At 45.6% G+C, this 23,895-nt stretch overlaps 8 protein-coding genes across 8 annotated transcripts; all 8 read left to right on the top strand.

Annotated features, from left to right (window-relative positions):
* Positions 1-1,280: 1,280 nt before the first annotated feature.
* On the top strand, positions 1,281-1,918 carry N7478_001394 (uncharacterized protein; the record flags this gene model as incomplete). Its single annotated transcript, XM_056917609.1, has 3 exons — positions 1,281-1,505; positions 1,571-1,706; positions 1,740-1,918. The coding sequence occupies 3 exons, from the start codon at positions 1,281-1,283 to the stop codon at positions 1,916-1,918; spliced, it is 540 nt and encodes a 179-aa protein (XP_056785489.1).
* A 3-nt stretch (positions 1,919-1,921) lies between these two features.
* On the top strand, positions 1,922-2,444 carry N7478_001393 (uncharacterized protein; the record flags this gene model as incomplete). Its single annotated transcript, XM_056917608.1, has 2 exons — positions 1,922-2,044; positions 2,160-2,444. The coding sequence occupies 2 exons, from the start codon at positions 1,922-1,924 to the stop codon at positions 2,442-2,444; spliced, it is 408 nt and encodes a 135-aa protein (XP_056785488.1).
* A 2,299-nt stretch (positions 2,445-4,743) lies between these two features.
* On the top strand, positions 4,744-6,654 carry N7478_001392 (hybrid sensor histidine kinase/response regulator; the record flags this gene model as incomplete). The annotated part of the gene is made up of 1 exon (XM_056917607.1): positions 4,744-6,654. The coding sequence occupies one exon, from the start codon at positions 4,744-4,746 to the stop codon at positions 6,652-6,654; it is 1,911 nt and encodes a 636-aa protein (XP_056785487.1).
* Positions 6,655-8,233: 1,579 nt separating this feature from the next.
* On the top strand, positions 8,234-8,932 carry N7478_001391 (uncharacterized protein; the record flags this gene model as incomplete). Its single annotated transcript, XM_056917606.1, has 2 exons — positions 8,234-8,297; positions 8,367-8,932. 2 exons carry the CDS (start codon positions 8,234-8,236, stop codon positions 8,930-8,932), a joined length of 630 nt encoding a protein of 209 aa, XP_056785486.1.
* A 1,961-nt stretch (positions 8,933-10,893) lies between these two features.
* Positions 10,894-12,428, top strand: N7478_001390 (ankyrin repeat domain-containing protein; the record flags this gene model as incomplete). The annotated part of the gene is made up of 2 exons (XM_056917605.1): positions 10,894-11,949; positions 11,997-12,428. 2 exons carry the CDS (start codon positions 10,894-10,896, stop codon positions 12,426-12,428), a joined length of 1,488 nt encoding a protein of 495 aa, XP_056785485.1.
* A 2,248-nt stretch (positions 12,429-14,676) lies between these two features.
* N7478_001389 (DUF2841 domain-containing protein) lies at positions 14,677-15,536 on the top strand (the record flags this gene model as incomplete). The annotated part of the gene is made up of 2 exons (XM_056917604.1): positions 14,677-15,280; positions 15,334-15,536. The coding sequence occupies 2 exons, from the start codon at positions 14,677-14,679 to the stop codon at positions 15,534-15,536; spliced, it is 807 nt and encodes a 268-aa protein (XP_056785484.1).
* Positions 15,537-21,701: 6,165 nt separating this feature from the next.
* N7478_001388 (uncharacterized protein) lies at positions 21,702-21,947 on the top strand (the record flags this gene model as incomplete). The annotated part of the gene is made up of 1 exon (XM_056917603.1): positions 21,702-21,947. The coding sequence occupies one exon, from the start codon at positions 21,702-21,704 to the stop codon at positions 21,945-21,947; it is 246 nt and encodes an 81-aa protein (XP_056785483.1).
* An 868-nt stretch (positions 21,948-22,815) lies between these two features.
* On the top strand, positions 22,816-23,549 carry N7478_001387 (uncharacterized protein; the record flags this gene model as incomplete). The annotated part of the gene is made up of 2 exons (XM_056917602.1): positions 22,816-22,952; positions 23,297-23,549. 2 exons carry the CDS (start codon positions 22,816-22,818, stop codon positions 23,547-23,549), a joined length of 390 nt encoding a protein of 129 aa, XP_056785482.1.
* Between the last annotated feature and the right edge of the window lie 346 nt (positions 23,550-23,895).

The following is a 23,895-nucleotide window of genomic DNA, read 5'->3' as shown; positions in this document are numbered from 1 at the left end:
AGGCATGTCAACTTCACCATGTCTTGTTTGCTTGAAAGAGGAATGGAGGCTGTTCAAGAAGATATGGAATAGGTGATTGGAATGTGGCTGGAGAGTGTCTTAAGACTGCGAATATAATCTCTGGCTTCCATGGCCGCGGAAGAGCAAAGTTCGGTCCATTTGAGCATGTATAAGACCTCCCGAAAAGGGTGTTATTCAAGGTTCAGGCCAATGTTGACCCTTATGAAAGGGGTGACTGTTTTTAGGATTGACGAACCTATTAGTTCATACTTAGGTTTTTCAAATTACAAGGATGCTCTATATAATCTGGGTGACCTCCAAATTATACCTCAATATTATTACTGTGATAAAATATTCTTAGAATGTCAATCTTCTCAGACATTAACTTAGTATTTCCACACCCTGAGCGTCTGGAATCTCTGGATAAGACTGAAACGCATCGTGGGCGCCTTGCCAATCGTATGATATTTTCTTCTTCATCAAGACACCGACTCCATAATATTACAGGATCTTGAGCTATGAAAGCTTGCCTAATATCGGAGACAATGCCAGCTACTCAGATTCAACCAGGTAGTTATCTGCCCGCGTTAAACGTACCCGGGAAAAATGCACAGGAATCGATAGAAATAATTCCCGGGATGGGTCTATTCGCGAGAGTGTCTCCGTATCTCCAGTGGAACTTGACTTGACTTGCGTTAAATAACCTACCGGATATCTCTTCACAATCGAGGGTAGAAGTCCTAGTTCTGAGTCTATGATTCATTGGTGAGCGCCCGGTATCACATTAGTCAACGATCTACCAAATGGCGGCTCAAACTCTGACCGAAGTCCAATCTATCTTCCTTCAATCATTTATTCCTCCGGGTCTCAAATACCCTTTCTAACCCAGGGTTTTACATCGGCCTCAGTTACTACAAAACGCGATTCAGAGGCCATATGCTCGTGAGACTATCTCGTCATTTGTTCAGAAGTATGCGAACATTCTTGCAGATTGTCCCTCTCTTGCAATATCCCTCTATGCCCACACATATTTCAGTTTGTCCCTGAATATTGCAAGCAATATTTCCCTGGTGTTGCAGCTTACAATTTTTTTTCTAGATATATTTTCATATACCGATGGTGATTCTACAGCAGAATCTTCTGGGCTCATTAGGCTTAAAATCGCAGACAGACTGGTCAAATCGTGACCTCTCACAGAAAAATGCTGGGATTGATAAAATCATCAAATTGGACAAAAGAAAGACGAGGAAGAGAATTAAATACTTTTGCTAGGTATAAATATGTCAATAATTGCAAAATCTTCGCTGACTCAGGTCATAAGGTGCTGGCGAATCAGGAAAGTCAACCATTATCAAGCAAACGCGTATCATCTACATGAATGGGTTTTCGGACGAGAGCGACGTCAGACTCGCGCGACTATATTAGCAAACTTGCTTGATGCTTTCAAAATATTGCTGGATATCGTGGCCACAGAACGACTAGACTCCGGATGTGAACGTGCTAAGGTAGCATTATCGAAAGCCTCACTCTGGTTACGCCTTTACTGCTGACATATTCCGTCTTATTCTAGCAATCTGCCGACTTGCTCGCTATAATGGAACCTAAGATTTTGTTCATCTGGAATCCTCACGATGCATCCATCTTCACTGAAATGAAAACTCTTTGGCAAGACCCCGGGGTGGAGGTTGCGGTTTCGATAAGCCGCAGTCTTCCTTTTCATGACAATATGTTTTATTAAGTACGCGAATTTGGCGCTGGCTTTATGATGGAGGTTTTTGACGACTGTGAAAGTCTTTACCATTCCATTGATCGCATTTCTGTGCCCGAATGGGTTCTTAGCGACCAAGATATTCCTAGAGTACGACTCAGGACCACGGGAATCTCCGAGATCTTCTTCGACATAGGCCATATGACCTAGTCTATGATTGACGTGGGTGGACAACGCTCAGAGCGCAGAAAATGGATTCATTGCTTTGAAGATGTCGATTGTCTGATTTTAGTAGCCGCTGGCTGTGATCAATGTCTGGTCGAAGACCACAATGCGGTATGTCTGGATCATTTTATTTTCCGTACACAGATACCTAAACAGTAAACAGAACCAAATGCAAGAAGCAATGGTGCTTTTTGATTCATTTATAAACGGCAGATGATTTAAACAGCAACCCGTCATCATATTCTTTAACAAATTTGATTTGTTCAGGGACAAGCTCGCTGTTTCACCAATATCTGCCCATCTTCCCGACATCAACTGCTCAGAAACAGATAGCATTTCCGCTGCGCATTATTTTGTTCGCTGTCTCCAAGAACTCAACAAAACACGGGATTGGCTGGTTTACGAACATCACACAAATGCTACTGACACTGGGCCGTTGAAGACAACGATGAATTCAGTACACGATATTGTTGTGAAGAAAAACCTCCGGTCCCAGGGCCTCCTTCTATGACTGCCCATTATGATCATGTCTCTCATGCCATTCTCAAAGGAGACTTTGGCATTCAGTTTCTGGCCACATAGGAAGTGACTTAATCTTCTGAGAATCCTTGTCGAACTGACAGGGCGAACGAAGATGAGAAACGCTTTGTTTTAATCTTGAAATCGTCATCTTTATCAGAAAGTCCATAATGACAAATCAATTGACTAAAGAACTAAATACAATTGTCTAGCTGTAGTTGGTCGGGCTTCCACTCTTTTTGCAACACGTGCCGATCGTCTGATATCTGCAGGGGGTTCCCACTGATAAAAAGTCTTTGTTGGAGTGAATAGACTCTTGTTCGAGTGAGGAGCGCGAGAAAAAGCGATTGCTTAGATCTTAGACCTTGGAGAATTTACGAAAACAGCGAACTCGCTGACTGTCTGTCCAAATTTATAGATGTCATGGTGAACAGAATGCTAGGCTCACGCGGCAGACAGAGGCGAGGTCACAATTTTAGATGGAAGACGCCTTTGCCGCCGAATAAGACACCTCTTCCAAAGATGCCAAGGCACACTACGTACTGGCATGACCGGAACGAGTTACCCGCAGTCCTTGCATGTGATAACTTGCTTTTCTCCAACTCTTGAGACATTCCACCGCACGCAATACACATTGAGGAATGCTGGTTTCCAATTGTTCGACCGCTCCAAGGCCAAGGCAGAAACCGAACTCTCAAAATAGATGGTGCATACTGAAACGCAGCTCAACCACCGCCGTACCAGCCAATCCTAGGAATGCAGCTTATGTCTTGGTAGAATCGCGTGCCAGCGAGCGCCGGCTGCACAAACAGATCTCATCATCTCTACCGATAAAACGTGTTGCCAATAAAGGTTCTGGTCAGAGGGAGCGTATGAAAGCGAGTATCGGGACGGGGCAAGTTTCCAAATCGATCGCGCGACTGGGGGCTCAAGGAGAATGGACGAACGACATTCGTTTGATGTTGTCGCTTTGCGTTTCCCGGGATCAGCCAGTCGAGTCGGAATCAAGTCAACCGTCAACAATATTTCCAGTCGACACCAACGACAAAATCATATCTGAGCTGGCCTCCCGATGTAACTTGATGGATAGACCGGATAAGCCACTGACAGCTCACGCGATTCGTGAGCGGTATATCATGATCACTCCAAGAAGAAAAATAGATTTGTGGTAAGATTTAATCCCCCAAGCGTGTATCGGAAGCATACGCACCTGCCAACGGCTTAGCACTGGTCAGCTGGCCAACACCTCAGACAGCAAACTTGCAAATGGGCGTCGCCACGAACTGTCTCATCTCTGGGGCCGCCCTCGGAGGACGAAGTCCCTCCAAAAAACCGTGGTGGATTGATGTCTGAGCCGTTCTCCAGGTTTGGCAGCAACAAGAGCTGTCACAGCTAACCGGCTTGTCAAAGTGTATTTGGACGGGGCGCCGTTAACTCTCACAACCCCTCCGGGCGGTCGGTTTTGTAGAAGAACTGTGCGCACGTCAGGGTCGGACTCGAAGCCATTCACTGTGTCCCAATTCTGATTCAAAACAAGGTCTTAACCAGCCTGTATACATTTAGCAAGAGGCAATCAGTAGGAATAGCTCGCTCATGCAATCAGATTTGCTTTTTGTTCCAATTTTTTTCTCGATCTTCCCAAATCTCATCGACTGGAATTCCAAAACCTTCATCTCTAACATATTTGAGCACGGCTTCATCAGCCTGGGCGTCCATAGAATTCCTTGGGCCCGGGCGTCGGCGGTTCTTTTCAAGAAAGCAACTTCTGAGAGTATATATCGTGAAATAGACAGTTTGCTGAATGAATATGGGCAGGCAACTCAATGTTTGGGCCTAATCGAGAGTCTGGATCGAATGGGATGCGTACGAAGGAACGTCAGTAATCGGTGTCGGCGTCTCGGCGGCCTAGAAGTATAATATAGTGAGTTCAGGGTCAAGTCTGAGCAGAAATAGGGTAATATACCTATTCAAAACAGAGTCCCTTTGAGGTTAAGATGATTCTCGTTACCGAAGGGGGGAAAAGTGGCATACATAGTGGAGAGCAGCCATCTGACTTGAATCCCTGACTAAGCACGGGAACGGTATCCGCGAACCTTTACCCTCCCACGTGATATATTTCATCCGAAAATAGTACCCGCAAAAGTGCGCTGTTATTCGTCGCTTAATTAATGATGTCACGGATCCCATGTCTCACGATCGGCACTCCTTAGAGCAACGGAAAATTCCATTAGCTTCAAGGGCCACCATCCCTTTCATTGACCACCGGGACCCCAGCGGGTTATTTGCGCAACATGGCCCTCCATTTTCACCCAAACGCCTCAGCACAACAGCTGGCCGATGTCATTCCGCATGGATTGGCAATTCTAGATCGCAACCTTAATATAATCTCCGAGAACAAAAAGTTTCGAGTTCTGATTCCTTTCTCAAATGCTAATTTTCAGACTCGCTGGTTACAAGCAGTGCACCCAGATGACGTTAGAAGGGCGAATGCATCGCTTCAAGAATGTATGCAATCTGAAGCAGCTATGCGAGCAGAGTATCAAATTCGAGACCAGGAAAATTGGTGTGCTCTGACTTTAGACTCCCTGCTTGCGACCGGGCAGAGTTTCGGCCTTGGTGGCAATGGTGGCTTCATCGTCACGGTTTCGGATATCACTCCCGAGAAAAAAGCCGAGTTATCCCAAAGAAAACTTGTCAAGGATGCAGAGGAGCATAAGCAACTCCAAGAAAGATTTATTGATATGATCAGTCATGAAATACGGAACCCCCTATCGGCAATGCTCCACTGCACTGAGGATATCATGGAGGCAACGCTTGCTGAAGAGCATCATACATTGTCGTTTTCCCGCATCAAGAAGTCTGCAGAAACAATCAGTCTTTGCATCTCCCACCAGAAAAAGATCCTCGATGATGTCCTTACGTTTTCGAAAATTGACGCATCTATGCTGCTTCTGTCGCCCCGAAGAGTTCAACCAAAGTTATACTTTAAAGATCCGATCTCTCTTTTTCATCCCCAATTTTATAAAAACAATATTCAATTTGACTACCAGTCTGACAAGTCATATACGGGATGTGGAGTGGACTGGGTAGTCGCAGACCTGGATAGGATGAGCCAGGTCCTCATCAACCTTCTCTCAAATGCCATAAAATTTACAGCCAAATCAGACGACCGACGAAGAATACGCGTATCAATAGGTGCTTCACAAGACCGGCCTTCATCATACCCACCAAACGTTGTATTTTTTCGATCTGGCGAGACCGCACTCAGCCTCGATAAGACATCCTCGCCTGAGTGGGGAGATGGAGATTATGCTTACATCATGCTCGCAGTGAAAGATACCGGGATCGGCATCAGCAATGATTCTCAGATGCGTCTTTTTGAAAGATTCAATCAAGCTACTCCCAAGACGGAAAAAATATATGGCGGCTCTGGTCTGGGTCTTAACGTCAGCAGAAAGCTTTGCCATCTTCACGGCGGCGAAATTGGTGTCAGTTCCAAAGAAGGCCAAGGAAGTACTTTTGGATTTTTCTTTCGTGTGCGCAAGACAACGGGTAATTGGAAAGACAACCTTGGTACCAAAAACATATCGGAATTCGACAAAGTATGCTCCGATATTCAGTCTCTAAGTGTGCAGCCTCACAAGGGTGGAGAGCTGACTTCTGAAGTTCGAATCCCACGCGATCCACCCGAAAGACACATTGAAGAACTGAGCCAGATAGCTTCTCCTGACGAACGAACGAGGAATACCCGTGTCATCGCACAAAAGGCAATTGCTCGTATTGGTGAAATTGATCTAAAAAACACTATTGTTCGAAGCATACTTGTCGTCGAAGACAATATTATCAATAGAGAAATCCTATCTAAGAAATTACGTTCCCTAGGATTTCGTGTTATTGAGGCAACAAATGGCTTGGAAGCTCTTGAAGTCTTCCAAAATCAAAGAGCTGATTGTATTCTTATGGACCAAGAAATGCCAATGATGGATGGAAACGAAGCAACAAAACATATTCGGGCACTCGAGAAAGAAAGTCAAAATCACATTCCGATCCTAGGTGTGACAGCGAATGCCAGACTGGCTCAGAGAACAGAAATGATTGAGGCCGGGATGGATGATGTAATACACAAGCCTTTTCGGACTGAAGAAATCATTGCAAAGATCAGCCAGTTCGTTCCAACAAAACTAGAAATGCAAACAGATTGATCTTTTCAGGGGAAATGGAAGGAATATTAAAAGAAAAAGAAAGTTACTTCAATGTATGCTATGAAAATTATCCTGCTTTGGCATCCACCATGTCCACTGAAGACCAAGATTTGAATTTGAATTATCCACTGTGGATGTATGAAACCTCGACTTTGTGCAAAGACATATCGACAGCCAAACAGGAGCAATTGCTTTTGTCGATGATTCCACTGCATAGGTGACAGGGCAAAACGCCCAGAACAACAGGTGAAATATCTAAGCAATTATCAAAGAGGCACTAGACTGGAAAAGGCGGAGAAAACCGTCATCATACACTTCGCATCCAAGACCTCCAATTTAGATAAGGAGCTCTTTACTATCAGAGAACAGGCCGTTGAACCCAGAGAACGCGTGAAGATCTTGGGCGTCCTGGTGGACACGAGACTCAAATACGAGCAACATATCGCCAGGGCAGCCTCGGGCCTAGAAGCCGCAATGGAGTTCCGACGACTCCGAGGCCTATCCCCAGCGACACCACGGCAGTTGTTCTCATCGACTGTGGCTTCAGTGGTGGACTATGCCTCTGATGTCTGGATGCACGCTTTTAAGGATTAGACCGAGGTATGAGCGCAAGCAATTGTAGGAACATCTCTCTCCGTGACGACCAGCATGGCAAATGCAGACAGCAATCCTCTCCGCGGAAATACCACTCGGATCAAGAAACTCAGGTGATACCACGGTTCACCGTTATACCACGTAGCAGACGCGCTGAAAAGCATCCAGATAGAATCGCTGGAAACTATCAACCCGTTCATATTACCACCATCGGACGCACGTGTGCAGACTGGTGTTGAAGCAGTTCTCGAGTCTCCGACTGAACCAGGCGGGTCAATGCAGGTTGCATTCAGCAGCTCGGCGCGGATTGAGCTGGTCGGATTTGGAGTGGCGATCGAAAAAGAACCACCTCGCTATCGGAATGTGAAACTGAAGGCCTTTCCCGGCACTTTGGGCACAAGGAAAAAGCAAAATTCATTCCCTGCGAAGCTAGCAGTAATGGCCATACATAACCGTACCCATGGCCGCTTTAGTCAAGGAATTGAATCATCCATAGGACGAAGCAAGGCTCAACTGACTGTTGTACTTCAAAGGGAGATTGATTGTTATTGTCATTGAGAGGGAAATATGAGGCTATATATACAATTAGAAGAACAAACTGTTGTGATATGAGGTTGGTGCAGATCAGGAATCAAGCCGAACCATCGGAATGAACTCCGTGGTGTCTATACAGAAGACCAAGTTGATTTCCAATCAACTTGGCTACACGTTGTATATATAGCCTCATCCTTCCTCCGAGAGTAAAAATAACAATCAATCTTCCTTTGAACTACAACAGAAACATACTGGAATACAGAGTGCTCCTAGGAGCTGATATTGAAATCCTAAGCCTCAAAAGATGGCCATGACTAAACTTCAAACGATCGATAAGACCGCTTCAGGCCGAATTATTTAAGAGTCAATAATATCCCATCCTCTCGCCTTCTTCTTTAGCTCCGTCATTCTTTTTTCATTGCAACCTCCCCACTAGTAAGGCCTAGCAGTGATGCATCATAAGCTTTCAAGCGTATCAGAGAGACCTATTGCTCCAGACACCATCCATCATCGGCGTACGTGTCAACGTTGTATTACTACTCAAAATCCCCCTTTTCAAGAAATTCACTAATGGGCAAGCTTAGCTCAAGGGAGCAAAGAATCGGAGAAAGGCTTTAGATCCTCAAATCCATCAAACCAGGATTCTGAGCACACTACATATATTTTGAGGCCATCCGGCGACCACTCTCTTCCCATTCCTGTAGCTACAGAGGTAGCAAGCTCTGTTGCCAGCTCAGTGGAGCCACTTTCTCCTCGAGACTTCATGGGAGCTGGAGAAAAGAACCAGGATTTACCAAATAAGAGAAAGAGAGCAACAGAATCTCCAAGCCAAGCACGAAAATTGGGAATCTCCCAAATGCACCGAAAGAGGCATCCAAGATTGTCAGAAATCAGCACCAAAATGATTCACGATACGATTCACTACCTGCAAGCGGTAGCTGATCACATCTCGGCTCCCGACACCACTTCCTCCAGGGAATGGGCCACAATGCATTTCGCCACGCAAATGCTCCAGAGCAGATTCGAGCAGATTCTTGAAATGGAAGAAATAGAAAAAGGCAGTGCCTTTGGTCGCAATGTCGCGAATGTGCGACCAGATGAGAAGTGCCGTAAGTGTGCGGCTGCGGACGAAGACCTGCTGTATGACTGAGACACGTAAATCTTTTCCTTACTTGGCTGGTGAACTCCTGATGCCATGACTAGCCCTTGCAAGGGTGGATCAAGCAAAATGTGATAGTTTTCTTAATTGAGAAACTTTATATGCCTTAATACATAAGCTCATCAAATATTGGGGTTTCAACCAGAGAGGTTGAAGAATCTCCCGTGGATGTGACTGGTGCTAATGGGTATGAAATATTCATATCCTTTCATTTAGGAGGGCATGTAATTTATATTTGGGTTTGACAGTCCGACTGATATCGTGAGCCACACTGTGACCCACTCCGATTGATCTAAGGGCTTTTCTAGGAGCAAGATTTCATATCCTGTCAGTGGTCGAGAGTGATCTAAATTACAATTTTTAAGGGAAGAAATCAAAGAACTATAACCTAATCCACTGTAGGCAACTTCGCGAACGCATAAAATCGATCTGCCACCATCCCATGTAATTCTATTTCTAATCAACATCTTGAACGTTTCGTGCGCGGTATCAATGACTGTCGCATTCTTCCCCACGAGGTGTGCAGAATAAGCAAACACGATCGCCTCGTTACCTCAGACTGACAATCTGATGAAAGCCATTTGAAATACCTTTGCAGTTCTGATTAGCGGCCCCACTCTTCATAGGGACATGCTTTTGAATTGTCCTGTACCACTCCGGGCTTGTAAATCGGTGGATTATAGTCAGTGAGCAGAGATCTATCAGCCGAGGTGATATTGTGGGCTCCTGCGTAGAGATGGTGATATCTATGATCATCACTAAGACGATTCCCCGCTGAAAACCGGCTTAATCACATTACCTTGACCATTCTCGAACCAGTGACGCCCTGGTAGAGACGCTACCACTCCAAAATATCAGCATCAACTGCATCAAGCGGGATGTAGCAATTTGGACCAAATATTCGAGCTCCAGTCTCGAGAGATGAGGCTTGTGCTCACAGGCAATCTTTTCTTCAGGTGTTCTACGGTTATAGCCGTGCATAAAACCGGCTATGAAAATTCTTTGGAAATATAATGATTCAGTGCAGTGATAATATTTGCAACATCAGGCCTTGTCCGCTCGCCTGCATTAAGTTCATCTAATGACTAATCTAAAAATCGGTACGCAAAACTTGGCTTCTTCACTTCTGGATGGAAGAGCAATACTAGTCTCTACCACCGGGAAGAGGTGCCTACACATTGTTAGAGGCCCCTGGTTTCGCAGCTGTCCCTTATGGAGTCCCTTGGTAACGCAAATTTCCCTGCGGAGAACTTGTTAACGTAGCGGTCTTCTTCGGGAATCACTTGTCATCATAAGGTCCTCCTGCAGAGTTCACTTGGGCCGTCGCGGCACGGGAGTGACGGAATCTTAACAAAGACAAGGCACAACAAGAGCGCCTCGGTGGAAATGGCATTGGTCGAACGAAAGACCAAGCATAGTTTCAGAATGTGGTATTCTTGAAGAAATCCGCAAATCCAGCATAAGAGCTCCGTTGGAATTCTGAAAAGCATCGTCGTGTAATTGTGCCGGGCTGAACTGTGCTCCAAGAAGGAAATCCACGGCGCCCTGTGGGCTTCCACTTATGCACATTATAGCTTAGCATACTCAAGCTCTGACACACTTTATCCGCCCCAGACCAAGTCTCGCTGCCAGAACCCGCGTGGGCCAGATCTTCGCATGTGAATATGGAATGTCTTTCCTAAGGATACACCACTTCAGTCCCCGGAAACACAAGTCTGGCCCTGGGATCCTGCGCGAGCCCCCTGAGGCCGCGGCCGCTAATATAATTATGCGAACTGGTCAGATGACGTCCCTACCATATATCAGCAAATGGGGACCCATGCATCAATTTATGTATTCTCGTTTTGAGTTCTGTATTCTTTTCCCATATATCAAGCACATTGGTTATTTGGGGGACGAAGTACTGCCTTCCAAAGCTTACATATTTTTTCAGGTGCAAAGAATCCGCCCAGATGGGACTTCTCGAGCTTCCCGCTGAGTTGCTTATCGCTATTGGGGATGAACTTCGACAATCACGGACTGCCGTTGCGTTGGCTTCCACGAATCGCGCTCTCGGCCGCATTTTCCAACCTCTCGCATACAAGCTCAACGTGCAGTTTGAAAGCAGCCGTGCATTGCTCTGGGCGGCCTCTCAAAATAGTCCACATGTCATGAGAGAAATTTTGAGTTATCCCGGGGCGAATGTCAACACCCCCGATGACAGACATCGCACGCCAGTCTTCCACGCCATTCGCAGAAACAACCTGGAAATATTGCAGATCCTTCACACTAGCTCCAAAGTTGATTACAATTGGAAGGACGACAGAGGTCGGACACCGTTGATATACGCGCTCTCCAAAGGCCAGATCTCAATGGGATCATGCCTCTTGACGCTGCATAGTCCGGATTTGGCCATTGAAGATAATAAAATTCGATCCGCTCTTTGGTACGCGGTCAAATCTTGCAACAAGGCCATGGTAATGGAACTACTGCAAAGAGGGGGAGACATGAAGCGATCGGATTACAAAGGCATGCCACCACTGAATTTGGCCATCTACAAAAATCACCTGCCAATAGTCATCGGGATGCTGCAACTTGCTCGGAGGCCCCTAGGGTTAGAATGGGTAGATGAGTTTGCATATTGCAAGCCTCTATTCTTGGCACTCCGCTTAGGACGGCTAGACATCGCTCAGTCCTTACTGTCGCACGGGGCAGACCCAAATGAGACCGATATCAACGGGGACACCGCATTGCACGTCGCCATAAGCAAACGACACGAAAAGGCTGTTGCTGTGATGCTAGGTCAAGCGAGACTAGAGGTCACCGCAATGAACAGAGCTGGAGAAACGGCTCTACATGCAGCCGCTTACTATAAATACGATGCAATCTTCCTGCTTCTGCTAGCTGCGCCAGGTCAGAATCATGAAATGAGAGATAACTTGGGGCGTACAGCCTTGCACATTGCAGCAGAGATGGGTCACCGGTCGATTGTCAGACAGTTGCTCGGGATACCGAGTGTTGATCTTAATGTGAGAGACAATAACGGATCAACTCCTCTATCTCTGACCAATGAAAGGGGAATAAGAATCCTACTCTTGTTGGAGGATCACATCGATGTGATGATGACGGGGTGGAAAGACCCAGCACTCTGCATCGCGCTGTGAAGCAAAGGGACATTGCGAGTGCCAGTCTACTCCTGGAGGAGTCAAGACTGAACCCGAATGTGTATGATGACATGGGCTGGACGCCACTGCGTCAAGCCACATACCACGGGGATTTACAAATGGTTGATAGCCGGGCTGACGTGGAGGTCAACACGCCCAGGTGCCCGCCGCTGTTCTATGCCGCGCAGCAGGGACATTCAGCAATCGTGGAACGTTTGATTAAGATTGAAGGCATTGATATCGATCTAGGATTTCGTGGTTCATCGCCCCTCCAGGCTGCTGCACGATCGGGGCATGGGAACATCACCCGCATGTTGCAAAGGAAGAAGCAATCAATGCATTAAGACATACGGAGCACCTAATAGTGGGTAATGCTCCCCAAGATAGACCACCTTGTATTATTATCTTGTTGTACGGATGTTCAGCGAATGCACGGAAGCTTCGATTATACTCTTTTAATAAAGCACAAGTATCATTCGTATTGAGAGACTATGATCAGCGTGACGAACTGTTCTTACTATTGTATGAGAGACTGACATTTGCAGAGAAATCAAACAAGCAATGGCTCGGTCTTTCTCGAACGGTCCCATCAGAAAAACCAGGCAATGCGTTCCCATTCAGCTATAGTAGTGCAAATATTTGGGCGCCCGGGGTACGAAAGCGGACGGCCATTTCCTACGGCCTAGTTGACAGAACTTTTGTTCGGACCGGTCGATCATTGGTTCCACAATTAAAAAAAACTTCTTCTCTGGTGCTTACCTGCCGGGAAACATGTATAATTACATGTTTTAATTTGCGCTAGCATAATATTGATGCCAGTGAAGATGCTTGGCGATACTACAAAGACAGCTGTTTCATCTCAGGCTATTCCCACTCGGACCTTTAAGAAGGCTGTTTGCCAGAGGCCTAGCATAAGTGATCATACTTTCAGCAAAGTCTTTTCCGTCCAAATAGAATTTTTTTTCTAATGGCGGGATCTAAAACGTCGAGGCCAAGTTCCTGGTCAAGCGAAGGCCGATATCGTTGCTCCACAACGGGCGCAGCATTAGAGTGAAGAACCACCAATCACCATCGATGGATTCAGCAGCAGATTGCCGAGGGACCAGTGGTGTTACTGACCGCGGTTCAGTCAACGACACCCTCTTTTACCATCAAAGCAAACCTGGTCTCGCCTTCAGTGATGATCTCCATGGAGGAAGAAAATATCCTAGTTCCAACGGATACATACGTAAGGTATAATTCAAATCAACAATAGCTGAATTTTCCCCGTAAAGGGAGCAGTCACTGAACCGAATGACCGAAATTCACTCCATATATGGCTCAAATTATTATCGCTAGGATGTCAAAATACTTGGTAAACAAATCAAAATAGACGATAATGATCCGTAGTCAGACAATTCTCGATCAGAATTTGAAGATAGACCATATATTCCATTCAAACAGCATGGCTCCGTAAGAACTGGCTGGGGGGGGGGTTTTGCTTCGGTACCCGTCGATGTCATATGGGGAGACACTGGCCTGTTGAGCCAACGAGACCCACTGCTCACCACGCTGGTCTTCAACACTCGCAGGCTCCACCTATAGCCACACTAGGTAAATGGTGAGACGTTTAGCGACGACATAAAAGGCTTGGATCACCAACGATGAGGCTGAATCACCTTGGCAGCTTCTACATGGCCAGGCCCCGCGGGATCAGTTTTGAACAATATGAGAATCTGATAAACCGTTGAAGCTCAACAGTTGATCAGAGGTACTTTTCTTCTCCTAGTTCAAAGAATCTAGAATCAGCCCAATACTGAGAGGGCTCGGATGCCCAGAGTTACAGATCGTAGCTACTGTTCGCGAGTTGATTGGCCTATGAAATGTGATGAATGAGTACCACCGCAGCAGCCTGCCTTCCATCCGGCGGTAGCCTCCGCTGCGCCTGGGCTTTCTTCATTCTGCAGCATGAATCTTTCAAATTCAAACGGCAATAAGATTATGATTCAAATGAAAAGCATGCAATCGTGTCAAAATCCATCCTGATTCCGTTCCGCGCAGCTCAACGCAGTGAACGTGTTACCAATGGATGGCATGTACCTCCCCTCATTCATGAGGGAAGCACGCTCGATGTTTTGGGCAGCGCAGATCTCTGCAGGAAGAATGGATGATCTGCGCTCCCTTGCATCAGCTAAGGCATGTTCACGGATAACATGCAAACGTCACTTGGCTAAGTCTCGCATTTGTCAACAGGTGAATCATCTCAGTGGCCTTTTTGGATTGTGGCTGACCAATTCTGTAGGGGACGGACATCAGCTGGTGTCAGTATGTTGAAACCCCTTAATCGTGCGCCGCATTCGTGCTCGAGTAAGCGCCCCCGTTTAGTAGTCAGGTTGCCCGGGCCTCGGGCCTGAGAAGATCAACCACAAAGGTGTAGTTTGTAGGGACCTTCTTCACCGTTATCGTCGAATCATGGACTGTCTATAATACACTCAGCAAATTGGAAAATATTTAAAATGCGCATTGTTCCCCAGCGATCAACCTATCTTGCCGCCAGAAGGGACAGTCTACCCCCCGTTCCAGGAGACTGATGGCTAAAGGGACACTGAAACCATGTCGCACCAACTACAACAATGTCAAAATTCTTTGGAACATTTTGCCATCGTCTATATTGATCGACAGGGAAACCTTCGCCATGAGGTATCCCCTTCCCTCTTCGATAGTGGCCGATCTATCCTATCGCCAAAAGTTACCGGAGCGTTCTTGAAGGCGGTGGCAGAATCAAGGACAAGCAGCTTTCCAGAACCGCCCAAAAGCCTCATCGCGCCGCTAGCGCCAAACGTAGCTAGGACAGGAGGGAAGAGCTCAATTCAACCGAAAAAAAGGTGCGCGCGAAGCAAAGAGCAAGAGTGGGACTCCCGGATGGGCATCTTCCCCCTAACAGCCCAAATCCACGCTACAGCCGAACTCCCCATCAATCGCAGAGATCTTCGCCGATACTATGAAAAGGTCTTTGAGAATTTGAAACAGGCAAATTGTAGGGTGATCGCCAAAAATTACATAAGGCTGGTTGAACCACGTAAACAAGCCCAATATCCCTATAATGGACGGAAGTCAGTGGAGGGCAAAACGCAACAGTTCAATCCCGAAGAGACTAAGCCGCCATGGTGGCCACTTGGTGTGACTCATCGGGAACCTGACCATCTTCCTAAATCTGGTAAGTCAATTTTTTCGATTATCGATCTCGTTAATCGCGCTAATTTCAGACAGAACGCATTGCGCTCCTCATCCATATTCTTTGCGAATTACGTATCAGCCATGGAATCACCGCGCGAAAATTGAAAAACGCAGGGCGGCTTGTTCAACATCAAATTACTCCGAATGAGCGATTGCAGCTATTGGATGAAATTTACTGGGTCAGAGAGGAGGAGGAAAAATTCTTGGATGCAGTGACTGGTAGGCTCCACATATAAGTGTCTACAGGCTCTGAGCTAACTAGTCACAGACGGGAGTGCCAGGCTTCCTATATCAAGAGCGAACCTACCTCAAGACCTTCAATCTGTCTGTCGACTCAGTGACTCCCGCAGTGATGGGCTTCGGAGCAGACAGCAAGTAGACGAAGCGTCAACACAAGCCATGCCGACATCCATTGGAGTTGGTCAGAGGATGTTGGATACATCCGTCTACCAGCATCAAACTGTGAATGGCTCCTTCCAACCGCCTATCATCCAAGAGTCGCCATCTGTATCATCTCGAGACCTTAAACGAAAACACTTCTATATTGAGGATGACGTCTTACAAATATATTCCGCGTCCGCCGACCCCTATTCTTTTTCTTCATGCCATCCTCCATTACCGGATAGTTTGATGAATATTCCGCAGCATCTACGACAACATTATATATCATGGATACTGGACTGGAGCAATGAAGTGGAAGTCTAGAGTCCCATATCAGATGCAGCTGTCAATTTAACAGACTGAATACTCCTACGTTACATTCCCGGTACCATCACTAGCGTAGGCTAATGCGGGATTGGCCACCTAAGCTTCTACATTCTTATGATCTCAGTGGTTTATGACCTGTGCCTCGGTGAGGTGAGTCTCTGCATTTGTGTTCAGTTCAGCCTTTGCTCGCATCGCCTTGGGCAAATCACCTCTACCCTGTACTGTTGTTCCGGACATTCAGCTTTATAATAATAGAACTTGTGGTAGTCCAGCAATAGCTTTAGGTTGAAATGCACGCAACAGTTCTGCCAATCGCTATTTCAATGCGCTGCGACGTGTTCATCAAAGCTACAGGCTCAGCGATATTTCCCAAGAGCACGGTGCATTATATTAATCGCCCCATATAAATAGCAAACGGGCTCGTTTTCAGTCTACAGCATATCATTGGTCTGCTTTTACGCTTGGCGAAGATGTACCCCCACGGTAAATACCGCGTTGCTTTTGGATGAGAGTGTGAGAGCGCGCCCAAAGCAGACCCCGGGCTTTGTTACTTCATGCTGACTCAACAGATCAGCACCTTCGAAAGAAATGGAATCGCCCGACCGACAATTCCGCAGATTTACCTTTTCTTCTGGTGATGTTCCAACCCCTCTCATTCGGATCTCATTAAAGATATTGGCTTTTTGGGCCGTTCCGTTCTCACTTGTCTCTGGTCGACATAGACGGAATCTCACGACTTGTAATGCAAAGTGCGACACGAGTCTCCATTTTTACCAGACTGCTAGTCCATCCGATCGAGATCGATTATCACCCATTCAATTCCACGGCCCGAATAGGAACAGTCACTTTGATCATCAAATTGAGAATCGTTCCTTTGTAGTTGGGACTGAAAGAGAGAATCGGGTTCTTAAAGTATGATTTTGGTTGAACTCTTCAGGGAGACAGATTCATCATCAACGCGTCGATTTTCGGGGACGTAGGAACATGATCAAGAACCTTTTTCTGGTGGAAAATAAAAAAGCTGATGGTCTCCGCAGATTCTTGAATACGCGAGAAACACCCTTAGGTAACCTCTTCCTTCCGCGCTACTTTCATTATATCTTCGGCGCAAGGCAATATCGCTGAGAGAAGGCTCCGTACCTCGTGACTGAACATATCAATGACACGTTCTTTTAGTTCTTTGTCTTCTTGTGCATCTTTAGCAACCTGTCTTTGAAAGTTCCGTCTAAACCCTATCCGCTTATCACACTCAGATCAATCGACGTAGACTAATCGCTTCGATCGGAATTTGGAAATATCATGAATGTATTCGTCTTGAAGGTTAGATTTCTCCTCCCTTTCTTTTTTCTTACTCGTTTCTTAAGACCAGCCAATTGAATAGACCGTTCTGCTAATAGTACTCTGTGTTACCGGTTCAAATCATCTGCAAAAAAAAACAGCTATCCTTTCAAGATAAAGACTTGGGTTTTCAATTAAATGATTACATAGGGCTTTCCAAATGCACGGCGTGGTCATATATTTCCCCTGACTAGGTTTGGCGGTGCTCGAGGTATCCCATATATTCGCAAATTATAATGAATGTATTTAACAGCCTGCTTGCTACAATGAACAGCTTGAGCGGTCTTAGATATGGAAGCCCCCCTTGCTCTCATATTACAGATGCGCTTCAATGGTGACGTCGACAGTAGTGTTTTCATTCCCCTATGCTACTGCTGTTTAGCTGGGAACACTATACTCCAGGATTTTCTACTCATGAATTGTTTAGGTGATTTGCGGCTAATTGATGGCTATCTGGGAAAGCTACTATACTGTGACAACGTAGGGAAACTTACAATACCATATAGCTCACTTTCTAACCACATATATACTAGATCTCTTTCATAGTAGGGTTAGGGAACGAGCGGGAAGTGTCAGGTGGGCAGGCTTTAGAACTCTTCAGTAAGAAGATGCATTTGAATGAAGTTGGATGGGAAAACTGATGCCAAAAGGGGGCTACCCTTTGCTTCTCTCCATCCTGTATTATTTTGAGATACAGTGTAGAAAGTGCTCTCTGCCTTCTATTCTGCAAGGCAAAGCCCATTGTGAACTTCAGCGATTGTAAATAGGAATTTACGATGACGATTCCAATGCTGGTATGTGAAAATAATTCTCCCACTGAACTAATCATTTCCTGGAGCAAAGTGTTGATGAGAGTTGAAGGGGGTGCAGTGTTAAACTGGTGACGGCGTGATGTGGTGAGTGACCAGGGGTAAAGTTGGCTAGGGAGTTGGGCGGTTGGACGGATCCCAACCGTTGTCAATCTCCTCATCGTGGTGAATTTGTTCTGCCACTGTTATCTCTTTCTCAAACGTCAACAAACACCAATCATAACACCCAAATTGCAATGCAATGATGTTGACACGGGTGTAGAGTCAATATTTCACAAGACATTCTTACATAAGCTCTAATCATTTTTTTATCATGTTAAGAGACGCATAGTCCTCCTCGATAGGATCTGTAGTGAAAACATATTTGCATGAATACTTCGGGACACGTCTTCCAAAAGCCATGAGATGCCCGAGAAATATTCAATATCCCTGAATTACCTTGATATTGTATATATATATGTTGACTGTATCTCAAGTAAGACAGGAGTAATGATTAATCCTAGTCAATTCAGGCTCTGGCAAGGTTTTTAGCCACGTCAAACTTTATTTGGGGTACTCGTGGGCCGGCGACCTGTGATCGTTTTCGCTACTCTTAACCATATTAATCCACACTGCTCCCATTTCTAGCCCACGATTGGGGCTGGGACTCAACCTACAATCCAGAATAGCGGAAAGTGGGTACTGAAGGTCAACCTAACAACGTAAAACCACCCAAGCATGGGACTGAAATAGTCGGCAATCCCTACGTGGTCCGTTGAGTCAACGTTAAGCCATTGACATAGGGGAAAGTGATCAACGGTGATGTCGCATTTCAACACTGGGTATGAGTTGATGATTTAACGAATAGGCAATCAGTGTTGAAGTCGCGATAACTATGTTGATTTCGAGTCCAGCATTCTCTTCTAGACAGCGGCCAAAACACGAGACGGTGAAATTGGACCACTCACCTTACCACAGCCTTCTACAAATTTCGCCCCCACGATCTCAACGACCTCCGCACATTTGCTACCGCAGACGAAGAAAGGATGTGAGCCATTCAGTCAGCTGGAAAGTCTATAAATATCTCTGCAATCCCTGCGCTTCAATATAGCAATCCCTCGGCAAAGCCCACTGCTACTACCTGGCAAGTCTCCCACGCGTTGTTATAAGTCTTCCCTTCCAGTTTCCGAGGAAAGCAGTGCGCACTAGTACGGAGATGGACCAATGAATTCCTTGAACCGTACTTGAGATGTGTTCTTCTAAATACAAGATGATGTGTAAAATAAGGGGGTTGAATGTGCTGATTGAGCAGTCGATGCCTAAGGAATGAAAAATGATGCGGTATTGAATAAAAATGTATGGACGCTAGTAAAATAGACCTCCACTTTTCCGACAAATGGGTACTTGATGAATAACCCTGTCCTTAATGGTAAAATACCACCCCTCAGTTCGACATAAAGCTCTCTTGGGGTTTCCAGGGACACGGTGAGCTCATGAAAGAAAAACAAATTGCATATGAAGATGTCTTGGTCACCTGCGACAGTATACAGCCGAAAAAGCAGCAACTTATGTATGAACTTGCAGTTCGAAATCACTAGCACGCGAAAGCGCAAGTCACTAACATTTCACGTCCGTATTCTAGTAAATTGCCCTTTCCACAACCCAAAAATTGGTGGCATCGTTAGACACACATGATCCGTCAATATTGCAAGTGATGGAGATGAAAAGTCTCACGGTTACCTGCCCAAGCCGATCCTCGCGCAATTTGGAATCTAATCTTGTGTCCTACTTTACAATATGCACACTGAATTGACGTTAACAATGTAAAAAGATTATCAGCAGGGCCCATTTTACGGTGTATCATTGGCCCAGCCCCTGCTGATCGGTTGTAGCGCTTCTTCGATGGGACAAATTGCAGTCTCCCAAACAGATCGATCAAAGATCGAATTCCATCTACACGTCAATTATACGGTATTGTGCATATTCAAGCCCTTTTTTACCGAAGGCTCAATTTTCTTGAGGATTTTTTGCCTGAACTTATGATTAATCAGTGGCTAAAATTAATCATGGGCAACCAAAACCATTGATTGCACGGAAGTAAAGATAGAAATTCTTTTCGTACATAAAATTTGCGATCGGATGAAGATCAACTATATTCTAAATGCAGGTACGTGAAGTGGCCCTCCTTCCGGTAAAATCCTCTTCGGCTTCTTGCCATCATCACTCAGCAATTATAAGAAGACACTAGAATTATAAAAATAACTCTTAGCATGAATGATCAGAACCGAATTTCGAAGCCTCTGAGCATCGGCCTGGGTCATTCTCATACGAAGTTCAAGATTCCGTGCGTGCTCTGAGAATAGTTGAGGTTATCAATGATTTCCGAACCCTACAGCATAAGACAGTCTCCGATGCGAAGACCGCGCTTTCAAATCCATCTTTGAGCACTGATGAGAGACAAATGTTGAATCGATGCCAGCGAGCCTGCAGCCAACTTCTAGATTGCGAACCAAAAATACCTCCATTGGATCCCATTGAATTCCCAGGAAGTCCACAAACACAACTGAGCGAGTGAGTCCGCATGAAATAGTTTGAAACGCACGATAACTAAGCAAATCTCATTATAGTTGCTTACTTGATGCTTTCGCGCGGCGTCTTCTTGCGTTTCGCATCCATCACGTTGTGGACCTAGTCAAATCTGGAAAAATTGAGCACCTGTCAAGAACTCATGGAGAAAGCTTCAATACTCCACGGATGCTTAATGAGGTGCTAGAAGTTTATGATACCTATTTATTTGCGGAGCTTAACCGTATGGATCGCAATTCTGGTTACTGGGTGGCAGGTGATGCTGAACTGAAAGACATAACTACCATGATTCGTCGAAATTTCCAAGATGTCTTGATAGCACTTTGTCTGCGATAGCGGCATTCAGAAGCAAAAGACCACGACACCAGTGTTGATGCTTTGATGAATGTTGACACTAGCCCCTATTTCTGATATGATGATGATGATGATGATGATGTATTCATTTGCCTGATATAGCTCGCTCTATATATATGCTGCTAAGCGGAAGTTCTATCAGGCCAGCTGATAGCTCGGAATGTGATTTCTGTTGAGTCGCTTCACGTCTCAGCCGCAATCGCACCACCAAGCTTCGCTACATCAAAGCTATGCAATCTCTTCGTATTACAAATGGGCCAGGCGTGGGATTTGTTCGTACTCGGAGAGCGTGCCATGGTATGCCCTGATGGTTCACCTGTGCTTTCACTGTTAAGTAAACACATAGCAGAATGTATTGCAAAATATTCGAAAATAATACGATATATGTGAGCGGCTTGAATTTCTATTATGTTCCTTCCCCACCTGAGTGTACGGCATTGATGACGCAATCCGTTCAGAATCCCAGCCTATCTTTAATCCGGGAAAACCGAGGGTATGACGAGCTCAATGGACGTCGTCTGAAAGAAAACTTATTTCAAACACAACTCATCTTTCTCTACCCTACGTACCCAAAACAGATTTCTCAATTGTCTATCGATACAGCATATCTCAGTCTTGTTGAGCACTATGCCAGCATTGCCGAACGTGTTACTGAACGATACCATGCAGATAGATCCTGCGAAAATTTCCTCTAACAAGTCACCCGTGTTACCACCATGTCCCGAACCTTTTCTCTATCATGCTCCAGAGCCAGCCGCTCAAAAGCCCGAGCTTCACTTTGCTATGCCGAGAGAATATCGGGAGAGTCTTCTCGAGTATGCGCAATCTTTTGACCAACTTCGAGAAGTCAAGAGAAAGGTTTACAAGGTTTGACTTGAAGTTCGGGGGATCACCAAATTGGGGTACAGACAGCGAGTTATACCATTGAGCTGCCGACACCAAAAGCTGTCCAACGAAACAGGGGATGTCTGGTTTGAGATGACAGGCATCTCTATCACTGAGTCGCCTCCCTCTTCGGTCAGGAAATTGTCTATGGGAATGTAAAAAAAAAATCCATGCGGACAAGGTGAATGAGCTTCGGCTTAAAGGGGTCGCGTATGGAACTGATTAGGGAAAAATAAGATCCATGATGCTGGGGCTGGCTGGGGCCCGCCGGCTTTTCTGTATAGTGGATTTACAGTGGCTTTCGAAAATAGATTCCCTCCATGCTTCCCCCAGACACGAAGAGCTTTCTTTCCCCAGCACTGGGCTGGGTCTCGACAGCCAAACTGAAAAGATCTGATACAGCCAATCCCTGCTACACTAAGTTTCAAGGTGATACATTCAAGCCGTATTCGGCTTAGGATAATCGAATGTGGCACACACGAGAAGAGTTGGTTGGGGTGATCTTCTTTCAAAACTCTCTGCGTCTCAACCAAGCATCCATTTCGTTCAACGGCCCGTTTGATTATTTCCAAAGGTTCTGTAGTCCAATAAGATGGTTTACAGAGTATGAGACACTAAAAAAATATACCGCGCCTTGCTTATGTATAGTGGTTTGAAAAGTGATGAGTAGCCTATGATAATACATCAATCAGCGGGTTGGATGTGATTCGACGTTGAACTTGGCTAGCCGTTTGTCCGCGGTTTATCATTCTTCGCATCGTGGGTGGAATTGTTCGTGCCACTGTCTTTTTCCCCTTTCTTGACCTGGCCCTAAGAAATGCCAACCCAGATCCAAATATCTCGACATATCTTGATCATGCCCTTCAACAAAAAGGAAGGTGGCTCAAAGATGGTTGGGAAGTCATCGCATATTCCAGAAGCCGCGGTTTCGTTGCAGCAGAGAGTCACACAGGATAAAAGCCCTCACCAAGAGCTTTTAGTTGCTCTATCAAGGTATCCATCAGCTTTCCTACTGATTCATCCGATTTTGACGGTACTGCAGCCTGCGTCGCGACTCGAAATACAGCGTTATAACAATCGTGTGCGGTGATGAATCATACACATTACATGAATGTATCGTTTGCCCGCGATCAGCATTCTTCGCGAAAGCGTTCAGCAGCGGGCTCCAAGTGAGAGAAGGATTCTGATTGGTAATAATATGGAAGTGCTCAGCCGATTGATCTCGCTTAGGAGCCATCTACCGACACGGTCACTCTTCAAGAAGAACCATTGCTAGTTGCAGGATTAGTAGGTTATTTCTATTCATTGAATTATTAAGTATAAAACCTCGTTCCCAGAACCGGTCACGACTTTGTCGAGGAGGCGTCAATAGTCAATGTTACTGGAAGCACCCGGCCTCTGGCCTTCAGCCTATATGTTTCTAGTAAAGTCAATGGAGAAATTTACGGCAATTTAGAGTCTATTGAGACTGCCGAGGCATCAGAGACTGCATCTGATCCTCTATCGTTTCATATCTTGATTTATCCTCTGGCAGACAGAAAGTTTGCTGAAGGTTTGAAAACATTAGCAAAGGAAAACGCCAAGCGGTAAGCCCTTCGATGGCTAGATTCTAGCACGTTTCAGGATGCAATAAAAAAGATTTTCCATTCGACTACGCCAAGTGACAGAGATCTAAGAGACATGGCAGTAAATTTAATTTTGAATCATCTGAGGACTTGAGAACCAATGATGGGGCGGCTCAGACAGCTCTCCCTAACAGCCTGGTCGAGTCTGTATCACAATATATGTTAGATTTGCTTGTTGCAATGATAGACAAATCTGTTCTTGATTGGAGCCAACACGGAGCCTGCAGCAAGAGCTTCACTCATGAGTTGCACCCGTAGTTTCAATACATAAAGTAACGTGCGGAGAGATTACGAATTTTCATGATCATAAC

Source organism: Penicillium angulare (assembly GCF_028827245.1).
Source record: "Penicillium angulare strain IBT 27051 chromosome Unknown utg000001l_segment0_segment0, whole genome shotgun sequence".
In the NCBI taxonomy this organism is placed as follows: Eukaryota; Fungi; Ascomycota; class Eurotiomycetes; order Eurotiales; family Aspergillaceae; genus Penicillium; species Penicillium angulare.
The sequence above is the reverse complement of the archived record's forward strand: the minus strand, read 5'-3'. Positions and strand labels throughout refer to the sequence as shown.